The sequence below is a fragment of the Scyliorhinus torazame genome, chromosome 21, assembly GCF_047496885.1.
Source record: "Scyliorhinus torazame isolate Kashiwa2021f chromosome 21, sScyTor2.1, whole genome shotgun sequence".
Taxonomy (NCBI): Eukaryota; Metazoa; Chordata; class Chondrichthyes; order Carcharhiniformes; family Scyliorhinidae; genus Scyliorhinus; species Scyliorhinus torazame.
In genome coordinates, this window is record NC_092727.1 from 113273040 (window position 1) to 113288290 (window position 15251).

Below are 15251 nucleotides of genomic sequence, written 5' to 3' on the forward strand. Positions count from 1 at the left end.
GTACTCTTCAATATCTTGCCTCTGATATCAACTGGCAGCAGTCATTAACCATCATGTCACTTCATTTGTTAAATTTATCTGTCATATCTCTATCAGAGGCAGGTTGTTACTGAAACGCACCAATAAAACTCACCAGGACTATTTATTATAAGAGGCAAAAACACCATCTTAGCAAGAAGTCAAAATTGAAGATTCCCCGAGAGCTTGGAAATAGAGTGTATGCAACCACTGGTTTGATAGATGAGAGTGGGTTCTAGCAGAGCAGTATGGGGGTGAGGGGGGCACGGAAGGCATTGTTTGGAGAGCTAGTTTGTGGAAACTTCTGAAAGTGGGGTGATGGATGCAGGTTTTACAGCTGGGAAGGTAGCACAGTGATTAACACAGTTGCTTCACAGCTCCAGGGTCCCAGTTCGATTCCCGGCTTGGGTCACTGTCTGTGCGGAGACTGCACGTTCTCCGTGTGTCTGCGAGGGATTCCTCCGGTTGCCTCCCACAGTCCAAAGATGTGCAGGTCAGGTGGATTGGCCATGTTAAATTGTCCCAAAAAGGTCAGGTGGGGTTACTGAGACAGGATGGAGTGTGGGCGTTCTTTCCAAGAGCCAGTGCAGGCTCGATGGGCCGAATTCCTCCTTCTGCACTGAAAATTCGGTGATTCTATGATATTAGGAAGACACGAGTACCGATTGTGTATTGACCACCCTGAGGGACAGCAGCAACAACAAAAAAAATGAGGCCGGTCCCGTTTTATCCAATTGTCCCAGACAAAACTACCCAAGGCCTGTGTCTGGTAAAGAGCCAGGTTTAGATCCACGGACAGGTGGCTGGTTGACGATAAGCAGGTTGTTTGCAGTGAGCGGGGAGGGAGGGATAATAACGGCGCGGTCTATTGCAGGTCAGCTGTAAAGCCGGAGTGACAATGCCGGGCCGGGGCTGAGAGCCCACATGGAGCTACGGCTGCTGCAGGCCGCCTCGTCCACATGTGGGCCTGAGCAGAGCCAGGGGCCCGGCTGCGGATCACCGGGGTCTGGGGGGCAACCCCAATTAACCCCCCATTAAACCCCCTCTCCTCCCCCACCCCGTGAGGAAACATCCGGAGGTTATAAATAAAGCAGCCGCGGGTCGGAAGCCTGATTTTCAAACAAGGGATTTTTTTTTTTTTAAGGGGGGAGTGGGGAGAATATCCCGATCCCTCCGGATTCTGGGGGGTGGGGGCAGCGCCTGTTTCGGGCCGGGCCTTACCTTGGTCCTGAGCGCATTGTCCACTTTCAGCAGCCCCGACATGTTGCAAAGAATCAGCGCCGCCGCCGCCGCCCCCGGCCCCGGCGCCCTGACGTCAGTCGGCCGCCCATTGGCTGCCTTAATGTTGCAAAGCAATGTCGCAAGGCGGCTGGAAGTGTCCTCATTTCCGGCAGTGACCTCATTTCCGGTATCAGTCTCATTTCCGGCCTGTGGGGAGGGGATAGAACAGGAACAACAACATCATCAGAGAGAGAGAGGGTGAGAGGAGAGAGGCTGTCATCCATCAGCCGCCCGCTCACCCAGACACGTGCTTGGACTGAGCGGCTTGTTCAGCATCAGCCTGCCCGCCGCATGCCCCTCCACCCCCTGGCCGGGCTGCTCAGGAAACTCATGAGGTGAGTGTGTGGCTACTGGCTCTGTGAGCTGCGCTTCCCCCACAGCCGTGTCGCGCCTAGTGTCTTCATGAGGCACACACGCACCCCACACATACCCCCCCCACATACACACCCACATACCCCCCACACATCCACATACCCCCCACACACCCACATACCCCCCACACACATATCCCCCCCACCCCCACACACACCACACCCACATGCACCCACCCCCACACACACCACACCCACATGCACCCCCCCCCCCCCCCACACACACACACACATACACCCCCACACACACCCACCCCTGTAACCCCACCTAACCCGCACATCTTTGGACAATAAGGGGCAATTTAACATGGCTAATCCACCTAACCTGCGCATCTTTGAACTGTGGGAGGAAACAGCAGCATCCGGAGGAAACCCACGCTGGCACGGGGAGAACGTGCAAACTCCACGCAGTCACCCAAGGCTGGAATTGAACCCGAGTCCCTGGTGCTGTGAAGCAGCAGAGCAAACCACTGTGCCGCCCATATATTTTAAAAGTTTCAGCAACAATTATTTGTTGTCTTTTTAACTCTTAAATAGTGGGGGTGTAAGGGTGAGGCACTGTACCTTACTTTTGTAGGCATTTTGAAACCACTGCCTATATTGTTGACTTGTGTATTGTGGGCGGGAAGGGATGACGATCTTCTGTTGGAACATCATGCTCGTGGGTGGGTCTACATTATGGCTGCTCTGCATTTGCAGTTTCTGATTGTTTCCATCCCAACGTAACTCATGCTGTCAGAAAATGTCTTGTGTTTCCTGCTATATGCCTCCTGTTAGCTCATGTTGATATAATTTCAATCATTTGACCATCTTCTGTTTTCCATTTCAGCCCATTTTCGGGCATTCTACTGTGTGTATGCATATGATTTATTCACTTTTTTCTCTTGCTTTGTTTGTTTTTGGATGCTGTGCATCTGCAATCTCCAATCTGAAGAAGCATCTAGAATGAGATTTATTTGCCATACAAATATTTACTTTACCTGCTTAGTGTCTCCCACACTTCGTTTGAAATTCACAGCATCTGTATTTTTTTCCTTTTTATGTTTTCTTACTTAATCTGTAGTGTTCACTGGTGTTGACTGTATTTAGGGAAAATTCAAGTAGAACCTTCCCATAAATTAAATTAGTTAGGGAGGGTCAATGATGGGGGAAATTTGTATCGGGTCTGTGGTAGGGCTGGTTTTGATGGGCCAAATGATCTTCTGTTATTCCATGCTCTCTCATCTTCTTGCATAGATATGGAGGGGTCAAAGTCGTCGAGCTCCACCATGCAAGTGAGCTTTGTATGCCAGCGCTGTAGTCAACCTCTAAAGCTGGATACATCCTTCAATGTCTTGGATAGAGTGACAATTCAGGAACTTACAGGTATGCAGTTGTAACAACTACAATTTCATTATCGGCTGTGGCTTAATTGTTTGCACTTTTGCATCTGATTCAGCAGGTTGTAGGTTCATGTTCCACTCCAGAGAAATGTATGACTGACATCTGATGGTGGCGAGTGAATGGTGCATGTCAAAGGTGGTATAATTTGGATGAGACATTAAACCACAGCCCCATCTGCTCTTAATTTGATGCAATAGATCTCATGAAATTATTTGGAAGAAGTATACTGGAGTTCACCCTGATGTTCTTTTCAATGTTTACCCCTAAATCAAAATCATTGTGTTCTTTCAAAATGCTTTTATCTAAACAAAAACATTGCTTGACTAGATTTAACAATGCTTAGTGGTCTGTTAGAAATGTATTTATTAAATTTAAAATGTACTAATTGGTTGGCCACTTTATTGGTTATAGGAAGTTATTGTATGATATATTAGTGACTAACATGTCTATGTTGCTGGTGTGTTTTTGTGTATTGACACTGCCTGTTTTTTACTTTATGTTGATTGGGTGAGAGAAAGTAGAGTTGAACTGAAACTGGGGGCTTGTAATAGAAAGGAGATGGGGACATCCTAAGCACATGGCCAGCACAGCGGAGTTAGTTTCGGATGATCATGGCCTCTATGCTAGTGCTCTTGGCTCGTTCAAGGATGCTGATGTTACCATGCCTGTCATCCCATCTGATGCTGAGAATCCATCTCCGACCGCATTGGTCATACCGCTCTAGGGCCTTGAGGTGGTGTCTCTGCGTAGTGCAGGTTTCTGAGCCATATAGAAGAGTTGGGGGGGGGAACTGCCTTGTACACAAGGATCTTGATGTTAGCACGAATGTTGCAGTCGTCAAAGACTCTTGTCTTTAGGCATCTGAAAGAGATGCTCGCGGATTGGATATGAAGTTGGATCTCCACATCAACGTCAGCCTTAGATGATAGCTGGCTCCCCAGGTAGGGGAAATGTTCCACATTTGGTAGGGTTTCTCTGTTGTTGGAGGGAGCCCTGGGGCGGCTTGGTAAAGAACTTGAATCTTTTTGTGCTTGAAGTGGAGACGTGTTCTTCAGTTTGCTTCCGCAAAGGAGATTCTCTTCTGAGAGAAGGCGATGGCGATTTCATCTGCATACCGAAGATCCACGAACTATGTCAGTGTCATTTTCTTCTTGGATTTCAATCTGTTGAGTTTGTAAAGATATTCGTCCATCCTATAGATGATGTCCACTCCACTGGGAAACTTGTTCTTGATGACGTGAAGGATGCAGGCAATGAAGATGGAGAAAGGGATGGGTGATGACACATCCCTGCTTGACTCCAGGCTAGACGTCAAAGGTTTCTGTCTTATTTCAGTCAGTGTAGACTGTCATCGACATCTTGTCGTGGAGGAGTAGGAGGATGTTGATGAGTTTATCTGGACAGCTGGCCTTTGACAGGGTCTTCCATGGCACTTCCCGATTGACTGAGTCAAAAGCCTTTGTTAGATCGATGAAGGTCATGTAGACCGGTTGATGGTGCTCATGACATTTCTCTTGGAAGTTGTCGAGCAGTGAAAATCATGTCCGCTGTTCCACAGTTTGGTCGGAAGCCACACTGGCTTTCAAGAAGAATATCTTCAGAGACTGGAAGAAGGTGGCTAGTGAGGATTTTGGTGGTGATATTCCCGTCGATGGAGAGTAGGGATATTTCTTGATAATTCCCACAGTCCGCTTTGTCTCCTTTCTTAAAGACGCTGGCGATGACGACATCCCTGAGGTCGATAGGAATTTCTTCTCCGTCCCAGACATTCAGGAACAGCTGATGGAGATGATGGGTGATCTATTCTCTTCTCAAATTTAAATCCCATCAACCCCTGTGGCTTTTCCATTCTTCCATTCTTCACGCGTTTATTGGCTCCTTTAACTTCATCCACGCTTGGTGGGCGTCCAAGATCATCTTTGATGGGGAGTTGAGGGATTTCTTCAAACATGTCCTCGCCTATGAATGTATCACAGTTTAGGAGTTCTTTGAAGTGTTCTGTCCATTGAAGACTGATGTTTACTCCGTATCAAGATGGTTTTGTACCCCACGGCAGTTTGAGGCCTAGGGTCATGGCAATATATGCTTGTCAGCGAGGAGCTGTAGCTCCTTAGCTTTCTCAGTCCATCATTGGTTCTTGATTTCCTTAGTTCTTCTTTGTACCTCTGCCATGGCTGATTGATGAGCTGTCTTCTTTGTCTCATCATGTCATTCTGTCAGGCATGGAGGTCTTGTTGATGAGGTCTTGGTTGATGTGATCATTCATGTTGTCATGGTGTTTCCTGATCTTGTAGCTGATGGTTTCTTCACAGCTTGAGGTGATGGCTGCCTTCAGCTCTTTCCAGTTTTCCTCCATGCCATTAGCATGAACACTTTGGATATTTTGGAGACGACATTGTTGGCATCACTAGCATGCTTGGCTTTTGGAGCTGCTCAAAATTGATTTTTTTTTTTCCTGAGCTGCCGCTTCATCTTCCGCTGGTTCTGGTTTAGTTTTATGGACATATGAACGGATGAGCCAGTGGTCTGACCAGCAGACATCTGCACTGGTTATCGCTTTGGTGACATCTTTTGGTCTCTGGGTCGGATGGTGATGAAATTGATCATGTGTCAATTCTTTGATTGTGGATGACTCCCATGAAGTCAAACAGAGTGTTAGTGATGACAAAAGGTGTTCCTCACATTTGGCGAACAGGAGAACATCGTTGGAGTTGCAATTCCCAACTCCTTCCTTTTCCGAGTTGGGAGTCCTTTCCAACACTTGACATTGAAGTACTTAAGGAGGATGATCTTATCTTCCTTGGGAATGTTGGAGAGTATGGTGAGTGGAGTGGACGCCTACTTTGGACTCATCATTAGCATCAAGGGTTGGGGTGTAGGCACTATGACTGTTGTCTGCTAGCTCTTGGCAATTATGTAGATGGAGGGGGGTCATGAGGCATTCGTTGATGGCGACAGTGAGTTCTGAGAGTCAGTTGACGAGTTTTTAAAAGAAAATTCCAATTAAAGGGCAATTTAGTGTGGCCAATCCACCTAACTTGCACATCTTTCGATTGTGGGAGGAGACCTATGCAGACACTGGGAGAATGTGCAAACTCCACAAGTACAATGACCCGGGATCGAACCAACTTCCTCAGCGCCGCCAGGCAGCAGTGCTAGCCACCCTGCCACCCTGATTGACGGGTTTGCTCTTAATGGCGAATCCAATTCCATGCATCCTGGGCTGATGCTCTGGTTTTCCTCTCCAGAAGTTGTAACCTCCACCACCTTCCCGAAGCTAGGGACTTCCAGATCTCACGGTCCTGTCCCCATCACTGTCCCCATCACCTCTTGTCGATTGCCACAGGGCTTGTCTGTTTGGGGTGGGTGATGGTTGTCGATTGCCACAGGACTTGTCTGTTTGGGGTGGGTGATGGTTTTCCCTAGGTGGGCACCTGGTGCGGGACATCTTTTAATGTTGGTTTGTCGTTGCACATCAGCAGACAAACCGTCCTTGACAGAGGGTAGGTCCAGTTCCAGTGGTAAGGGAACCTCTACGACTGGGGATCTCCTTACTGCTGCAGCCTTCATCCGCCATTGCAGCTGTTGATAGCATACAAGTATTTTCTGCCTGATTTGTTGAGGACTAGTTTTGGATTGCGCTTTGTCTGGTTTCTCCCTCCTGTGACCTTGCCATCATATGTAACACAGCCTAGAGTTGGTAAGACTCCTGAAGGCATTGCTCTCCGAATGAACAGTACATTCAAGCTTCTCTACTACGGCAAGGTGACAATCCAAGGATATGCAATGGGAGGAGCGAGAATGTCTGGAATGAGCCGAAGGGATACAGGGTCAAAGTATAGTTAGGGTTATAACAAATGTGGAGACTGTGCCAGACTGCAGTGGGAAGGCATAATGTGCAGCAGTGATGGGTTAATCTTTGGGTATGGAAGTAGCACAGTGGTTAGCACTGTTGCTTCACCGCTCCAGGGTCCCACGTTCAATTCCGGGCTTGGGTCACTGTCTGTGTGGAGTCTGCACATTCTCCCCGTGTCTGTGTGGGTTTCCTCCGGTGCTCCGGTTTCCTCCCACAAGTCCCGAAAGACGTGCTGTTACCTGAATTGAACATTCTGAATTCTCTCTCTGTGTACCCGAACAGGTGCCGGAATGTGGCGCCTAGGAGCTTTTCACAGTAACTTCATTGCAGTGTTAATGTAAGCCTACTTGTGACAATAAGGATTATTATTATTGGGGGAAATGTTTTCTGGTTGTGAGACCACTAGAGATGGAAACAATGAGAGAAAGGAAGAGAGGGCTATGAGATCTAGTAATTCTCCCTAAATTCAAACCCACACTCTTGTTCTTTCCACATCAGCTTTGGTGTTCTTTCAGCCTTGAATTGGGAAGTCTATTTAAAATACCACCCTAAATAATACTATGCACTTGGTAACAGCAACAAATTAAGATAGAACTTAACACACAAATGTCTCCAGGTGCTTGAAGAACCAAAAGGGAGATTCGTGTCAAAAGGGTGGTCAAAGGTGTGGATTTTGGAGCCCAAGAGGTAGATGCATGGGTTCAGGGAAAGAATTCTAGAGTTAGGGCTTAGGCAACTGAAACAATGGTGGGGAAAGGGGTACAGGGAGGAGTGAAGAAGGCTACAGAGCTGAGGATATTGAGCCACGGGAAGGATTTAAACACAAGGATGAGAATTTGGGTGTTGAGATTAGATACCACCCACTGATGTAGGATGATGAGTGAATGAGGCTTTGTGTGGGATAGAATTCAGATAGGACTTGGTAAAGAAGGCATTGAAATAATCAACTTTGGTTTGGAGTTGACAGAAGCATTTCAGTGACAGGCGATGTTACTGTGCTGAACAGTGCTAGCAGCTTTGAGTCAGAACTGGAAGTCTTGAATCAAGAGGTAAGGGTAACAAGTAGGTATGTTTAATGGTGTGTGACAGAGCAGCATGACAGCAATAGCATTACATGAAATGTCTATTGACAAGTTTCACAAACCATCTGAATGAATTGCTCTACTGAAGCATGGGCCATAACCATATCAACACTGCCTTCAGATCAGTGGTTTTCAGGCATTTGATCAGCTTTACGCAAGATTTTCAGTATATTTTGTCTCTTTTTATTCCTCTTTTCAATCTATTCTAATCAGTCAAGTACTAGATAATATATGGCTCACCAATGTCTTAACGGTCATGTTGTTTCCTTTTCAGCTCCTTTAGTTACAGTTACTCCTGTAAAACCAGAAGAAGGCAGGGTGGAGACTGGGAGCCTACCAGAGGTAAGAACTGAACTAGATATCTATAAATAAATCTCATAATATGAGTATTGCACATCCAGTTATTATTTGTTCAATATTCTGGAATGTTGAGTGTTGCTGCTGAAGCATGTTCAGTTATGCTGTTCTGGGAGCAATGTTGTAGGCAGTAAATTAATGGATTGTACCATTTATAGTACGCATTGGGAACCTCATTGTCTTGGTGCAGTCGTGTTTTGCAGCTGCTTTATGATTTAACCAGTAATAGTAAGTTTGCGTTGCACTTTCCAGATGCAGTGCTTGCTTTGTTTTTTGGGAAAATTGGTTCACCTAAGGGTGGGTGGGATTTGCTTCAAGTTCAAGTTATGAAGCAGCTGGAAACTTGCAGAAAGAGAAACTCAAAATAACGGCAGTTTAAGTGGCATTCTCAGTTTTGTCAAATCGAACACAGAACGAGGGTCTGCATTGTTGTTGGAAATGTAATTAAAAAATGACAATTGAATGCTGAAGATCCCATGATGCTGTGGGGAGAAGAACAGGGGATTGTTCTGGACTATGTTTTCCCCCCACTACTAACACCGTTGGAACAAATTAATGAATCACTCAGCCAGTTTTGGGATCTCCATTTGTGTAAAGAGGTTCAGCTACATAACAATAACTGTATTTCAAAGTAATTCATCTGGCAAGTGCTATGAGATGATTCAGAGTTGTGAGAAGGAGCTTTCGAAATAGTTATTTTCTCCCAACAATTCAGGGTACTATTCTAGTGCCACTTACATGCGAAATGGGAGCAGAAATAGGCCATTCTGCCCCTCAAGCCTGTTCTGTCATGTTGTGTTTCAAACCCCACATTCCCTTCTGCCACCAATTAATGTTACATTCTTGTTAGGCGAGGGAATCAATCGACTGCCACCGTTAAATAAAATATTCAGTGAGTCCACCTCCCCTGCCTTCTGAGGCAGAGTTCCAAAGTCGCACACCCTTCTAAGAGAAGAGGTTTCTCCTTATCGATCCCTAATTGTAAAATTGTGCCACCTATTTCTTGACTCCTCCACAAGAGGAAACACCCTTTCTACGTCCACCTTGTCAAGACCATCCAGCATCTTGTATACTTAAATCGAGTCGCCCCTCATTCTTCTAAACTCCAGTGGAAACAAGTCCAATCTGTCCAACCTTTCCTCATAAGACAACCCGCTCATTCCAGGTATCAATCTAGTAAAACACGTTTGAACCACCTCGAGTGCAATTACATCTGTCCTGAAATAAGGAGACCAAAACTGCACACCGTATTTATGGTGTAGTCTTGCCAATGTCTTGCATAACATATGTTCAATTCCTCTTGTAATGAAGGACAACATTCCATTTGCCTTAATAATTATTTGCTGTACATGCACACTAACATTTTGTGACTTGTGCACAAGACGTCCTAGATCCCTCTGCATCTCAATTCTGCAGCCATTCTCTGTTTTAAGTTCTTTATTCTTCCTGCTAAAGTGAAAAACTTCACATTTTCCCACATTATACTCAATCTGCCAAATTTCTGCCTATTCACTCAACCCACTGATATCCAACTGCAACCTTTCTTCTATAAGAATCAAATTTCCACAATTATTGTTTCCGTTTTTAAAAAAAAAAATTATTGTAGAAAACATGCAACAGTTGATTTTAAATTAAGCTGCTTTATTTTTCAGGAACCTTGTATAGAAAACAAGCCAGATGGTGTGTCTAGAAAATACATTCCGCCTGCTCGGTAAGGATACATGATTTAATTTCCCAAATAGTTTATCAAGTTAAACTTTTCTTTTGTCTTCAAAAGGACAATCAATCAGGCAATACTGATGAATTTGTATTACATGTGCTCTGCAATAAAGTGATAGAATTTCTCTGTAGTGCTACGCAGTAAGAATTGAAACTTTGCACTTCACAAGAAGGGAAGGGAAATTAGAAGTCACGTTGCATGGGTTGGCCTTTAACACTTCTTGCTACGGCTTAAGAATGCGATTTGGCCTAGAACCAGCTTGCTATATGACTTCTTGACCAAAGACTAAACTTGGGGGGGGGGGGGGGGGGGGGGGGGGGGGGGAGGAAGAAGAAGAGTAATCAATTGAGCGAGTTGGTGTGCATTACTCCGCAATGTGGTGAAATAACGACTTTACAAACTACTAGTATTTGAATTGAAACCAAAAAGAAAATGCTGGAAAATCTCAGCAGGTCTGCCAGCATCTGTAGGGAGAGACACGAGCTAACGTTTCGAGTCCTACTCTGACAAAGGGTCATCTGGACTTGAAACATTAGCTCTTTTCTCTCCCTCCAGATGCTGCCAGACCTGCCGAGATTTTCCAGCATTTTTTTTTGGTTTCAGATTACAGCATCCGCAGTAATTTGCTTTTATCCAGTATTTGAATTGACATTTGTTATTGATAATAGTCACTTTCAGAATAGCCACGATGTCTTATTGAGTAATGTTGTGGTGCTGAGCTGTATAAGTGAGAAAGGTCCTAGGTTTGATGCATAATTTGATAGGTATCAATAGGAATGTTATTTATTTTCTGCACCATTTAGAATGAAGAAAGGTGCTTACTTGTTATTGCAAACCACTGACCTCTGGTGGAAGTGAGAATATGGCTAAACACAAGACTGAACTTGGTGATATGGTTGTTGATTTGCCACTCTGGCCTTAAAAGGAGTGCAAAATCTCATAGACTGATCGTGGATTGGGAGATTATATGGAGGTTGAGTAGACTGGGGGTACACTCCCTTGAGTTTAGGAGAATTCGAGATAATCTCATTGAAACAGGTCAAATGCTCCAGGGACTTGACAGGATGTTTGAAGCGTTCTTCCTGGATGTACAGTCAAAAGGCTAGGGATCAGAACGAGAGGAAGAATAGCCAGGTAGCCAAGAATCAGGGGGGAGCAGCCGGGGCATTGGGGGGGGGGCTCAGCCTACGAGGAAAGAAAGGCGAACCACGGGTGGAGGGGAGGGGAGAGGGAAGAGACAGGGAACAAGAGAGGAGAATCAGGGAGGTGGGGGAGAGATAGGGAAATGAGAGCCGGAAGGAAGGCACGGGATACAATAACGAACAGAGCATCTCCAGGAGTAGGGAACGAGGAGAATGAAGACGAAAGACGGGAGGAACGGCAGAAGTGGCGGTGAGCGCGAGACAGCAGCGAGATCCGTCCGGGAGAAGCGACAACAACACCAAACCCATTCGAGTATTGCCCACTGTAATTGTCTCTCCGCCACCCGAATGTATATTTACCTCCCCGGTCTCCACCACCGTCCCGTCCCCCATCCCCCCTCCCGCAAACAGTCGCCTACTTATGTGTTGTAAATAATTTTGCCAGTTGTACAGAGTTGCTGCTGTTGAGCACAATACCCTACCAGTTATCCTATTTTATTTTTTTAATTGTTTTTTTTTACTATTTACTATTTTCTTCTCTTTGCTATGTTTGGGTGTGCCCCTCTCTTCTGCATGTGTGTGTATATATATTTATATATATGTATGTTTCTTATCCTGTGTACATAACGGTAAATATACTTTGTTCAAAAACCCAATAAAAAATTATTTAAAAAAAAAAGGAAGTCTAGAGGTCATAGACTCGGCATGCACAGAGTCATGCGAGATCTTTAGAATTCTCCACCACAGAGCTGTGGATGCTCCGATATTAAGTACATTCAAAACTGAGATTGACAGATTTTGGAACATGGGAACAAAGGGATATGGAGTTAGTGTGGGCAGGTGGGAATTGAAGATCACTCATTATTTTATTGAGTGGCAGAGCAGGCTACTCTTGCCCTGAATAGCCTATTCCTGCCCTGTTTATGACATGCATTGTTCTCGTTCACAATTGAACTTTAATTTACATCTTGTATCTTGCATTTCAAACTGTTTCATATACACGTTACTTTGAAGTACAGTATCTGTTTTGTTAAAAAACCGTATCGGAATTATATCCTACCAAAAGCAGGCAGGGAAAAAGAGGATTGGGGCATGGGAAAAAAAAGAATTACTCCTCCCTTGTTCTTACTTCCTCCAGCCATACACTAGCGAGAACCTGCTTTCTTTGTAAATATCCATAGATTTTATTGTAAATTTACAATGCATTGCCAAATAGTTGGGAAAGTATAATTTCAAATCATCAAACAGACTTTTCATTTTTTAAAAAATATTTTCTGCAAAGACCTTAATTGTCTGGTTAATTTAGTAAAGTTTATTGGATTACCTGTAGGCAATTGCTCTACTTAGAACTCGCTTGCAGCAAGACAGTGGAAATGGTGCTTTAGGGATGACCTCAAAGCATCCAAAAGCTACCGACTCGCTGGATGCCCTGGTTTGTGACCAACTACAATGGAGAAGGTTCATTTGAGAAGGCACTGAATACATAGAAAGACTTTTGTCAGGAATGTGCAGAGGTGAAGTTGAGGCATCGGAGGGAACACCATAAAACTGCAAACAACCAGTCTACCCAACCTTTCAAGCACTATCTGCCCCAGTTACAGCAGAGACTGCAGATCGTGCATAAAACCCATCGAATCGGAGTGGAACCAAGTCCTCCTCGATCCCAAGGGACTGCCCGAGATAGAGTTTGTAGGTGGACGCAATGGAAAGCTACGGGTTTATTTTTCTCACTTAGCGACACTGCATCTTAATTCTGTAATTTATAATAGCAGGCGGATTTTCCTGAGCTTTGTGATCTTTCAGAGAATTGTTTATAGTACTTTAATCTTTTGTAGAATGTTGTCCACCGAGAGTGCTAATAGCTTCACTCTAATCGGAGAAGCTTCTGATGGCGGCACGATGGAAAACCTAAGCCGAAGACTAAAGGTGGGTTGGCACGTTCTTCAGTCTGATAGATATACAGTAATTGCTGTTTACCCACTTTAATATAGTAAATGTTTTAAAATTGCACTTTTTGACAATGTGTTCTATAAGGAAAGTCTGCTGTAAGTAAAAACATTTGCAACTCTGCATAATGCATGTGTGTTTATATATAAATAGATTCCCCCATAATGCTGCTGATGGTGAATGGAAATAATGTAACAGGAAATGAGTGACACTGGCAAGAAGTGCTATTATATTTGAGACTTTCAATATATGATGGCTATTTTTCAGTAGTTTAATTTTGTTCTAACTGATTCACAGACAAGGTCCTCAGTATTGTATTGCTTAATTAATTTCAGACGGTTTGTATATTTAACCCTAACCCTAATTTGTTTAAAATTCAACAGTAGCCAGATTTCAAATGGGAACTTGATCTTAAGGCTGATTTCCCAAGCTTTTCTCACTGATAATCTGGGGTCTGAACATATTTATCCTCCCAGATAGCCACATAACCTCACCTTCCCCTTTAAGACCACTATTCAGGTAGAAGTGATCTAAAGAGACAACCAATGGATAATGGCGGCGGGACGTTTCTCTGGAAATCAGCATTCTCCAAATACTATACTCTGGACGATTCAATTTTTGAAGCCATTGTGGGTCACTTGGAATGACAACTCACTTTCTGAAAAATGTTTTTTTTTTTAAAGTTGTAAATTGAACTTCTTGCTCCTGGGCAGAAGCCAAATGATAAAGGTCAGAGAAGGCAGCTGGATATTATTTTTTTTTAAGTGGTATTTTGTTGAATTGTAGTCAGTGTACGTGGTACTTTTTATGTACTAGATGGCCTGTGGCCTTGCAGCTGGTGAGGCAAAGGATACAGCACCATGGGAGTGTTGTCATGTCATCCACAATGGCTCTGATAATTCTCTTTGTTGCTGGAGGAGCAATAATTTATTTGATGGCAAAGGGGTGGGAAACTGGACGGAACCAGCATTGTCCCTGGATTTCTGAGGCTTTCTCAAAATAGAGGAGTACAGGCTATACTTCAGTACTTCCCAAACTCTGTCCCAATGTAATAATATTTATTAGTGTCTGCGATGAAGTTACTGTTAAAATCCCCTAGTCGCCACACTCCAGCACCTGTCCGATACACTGAGGGAGAATTCAGAATGTCCAATTCACCTAACAAGCACGTCTTTCGGGACTTGTGGGTGGAAACCGGAGCACTCGGATGAAACCCACACAGACACGGGGGAAAAAGTGCAGACTCTGCACAGACCGTGAACCAAGCAGGAAATTGAACCTGGATCCCTGGCACTGTGAAGCACCCCATTTCAACACTAAAATTAATGTGACCCCAGATGCCAACAAAAATAAAGCAGCATAAGGGCATCGCGGTGGCGCAGTGGTAGCGCTGCAGTCTCACGGCGCCAAGGTCCCAGATTCGATCCCGGCTCTGGGTCACTGTTCGTGTGGAGTTTGCACATTCTCCCCGTGTTTGCGTGGATTTCGCCCCCACAACCCAAAGATGTGCAAGGTAGGTGGATTGAACACGCTAAATTGTCCCTTAATTGGAAAAAGTGAATTGGGTACTCTAAATTTAAAAAAAAAACAAAGCAGCATAGTAAATTTTGGTCTATAATTATTAAAATGTGTGTATTATAGATCAATAGATAATAAATGCATTATATAAATAATGAAAATCTATGTAAAACTGATTATTTCATGTATTTGTGTAGGCTTCACTCCATATTTCCTAGTGATAGAAGATTCTGTGTAGACGCTCTCCTCCTGCTATCTGGTCCATGGTAGCTGCACATTTACCTTGCTGCATGTGGTTCCCTTTAAAGATGGCAGCCTTGGCCTGTCACTGGGAGACGCCCCACAGCTGCCGCCCTGCTCGGTGCAAATGTTGGACTGCTGGCTTCTTATCCACGGTTTGCGGCCAAGACAATTTGTTTGTGAAGCCCCCCTGCTCACCTGTCAGGTCCAACACTCTCCTCTGCCACAGCTTGGAGGGAAACCGAAGGGGGCCAGTCAGAAATCTGAAGGAGAGCTCAAATGGAGGTAGCCTGCTTTTCCTGAGCTACCACTGGAATTCTGGATCTGGAGGCCATC

General features: G+C 44.6%; 2 protein-coding genes across 2 annotated transcripts in view; one reads left to right on the forward strand and one right to left on the reverse strand.

Annotated features, from left to right (window-relative positions):
* psme3 (proteasome activator subunit 3) overlaps positions 1–1384 on the reverse strand; it is a 48619-nt gene extending 47235 nt beyond the window's left edge. Inside the window, exon 1 of the mRNA XM_072487292.1 lies at positions 1240–1384. Coding sequence (XP_072343393.1) covers positions 1240–1281 — 42 coding nt within the window. The 5' untranslated portion in view covers positions 1282–1384. The remainder of the gene's footprint in view (positions 1–1239) is intronic.
* Positions 1385–1448: 64 nt separating this feature from the next.
* Positions 1449–15251, forward strand: part of becn1 (beclin 1, autophagy related) — a 30464-nt gene continuing 16661 nt past the window's right edge. Inside the window, exons 1-5 of the mRNA XM_072487291.1 lie at positions 1449–1634; positions 2907–3035; positions 8266–8333; positions 10001–10059; positions 13046–13136. Coding sequence (XP_072343392.1) covers positions 2909–3035; positions 8266–8333; positions 10001–10059; positions 13046–13136 — 345 coding nt within the window. The 5' untranslated portion in view covers positions 1449–1634; positions 2907–2908. The remainder of the gene's footprint in view (positions 1635–2906; positions 3036–8265; positions 8334–10000; positions 10060–13045; positions 13137–15251) is intronic.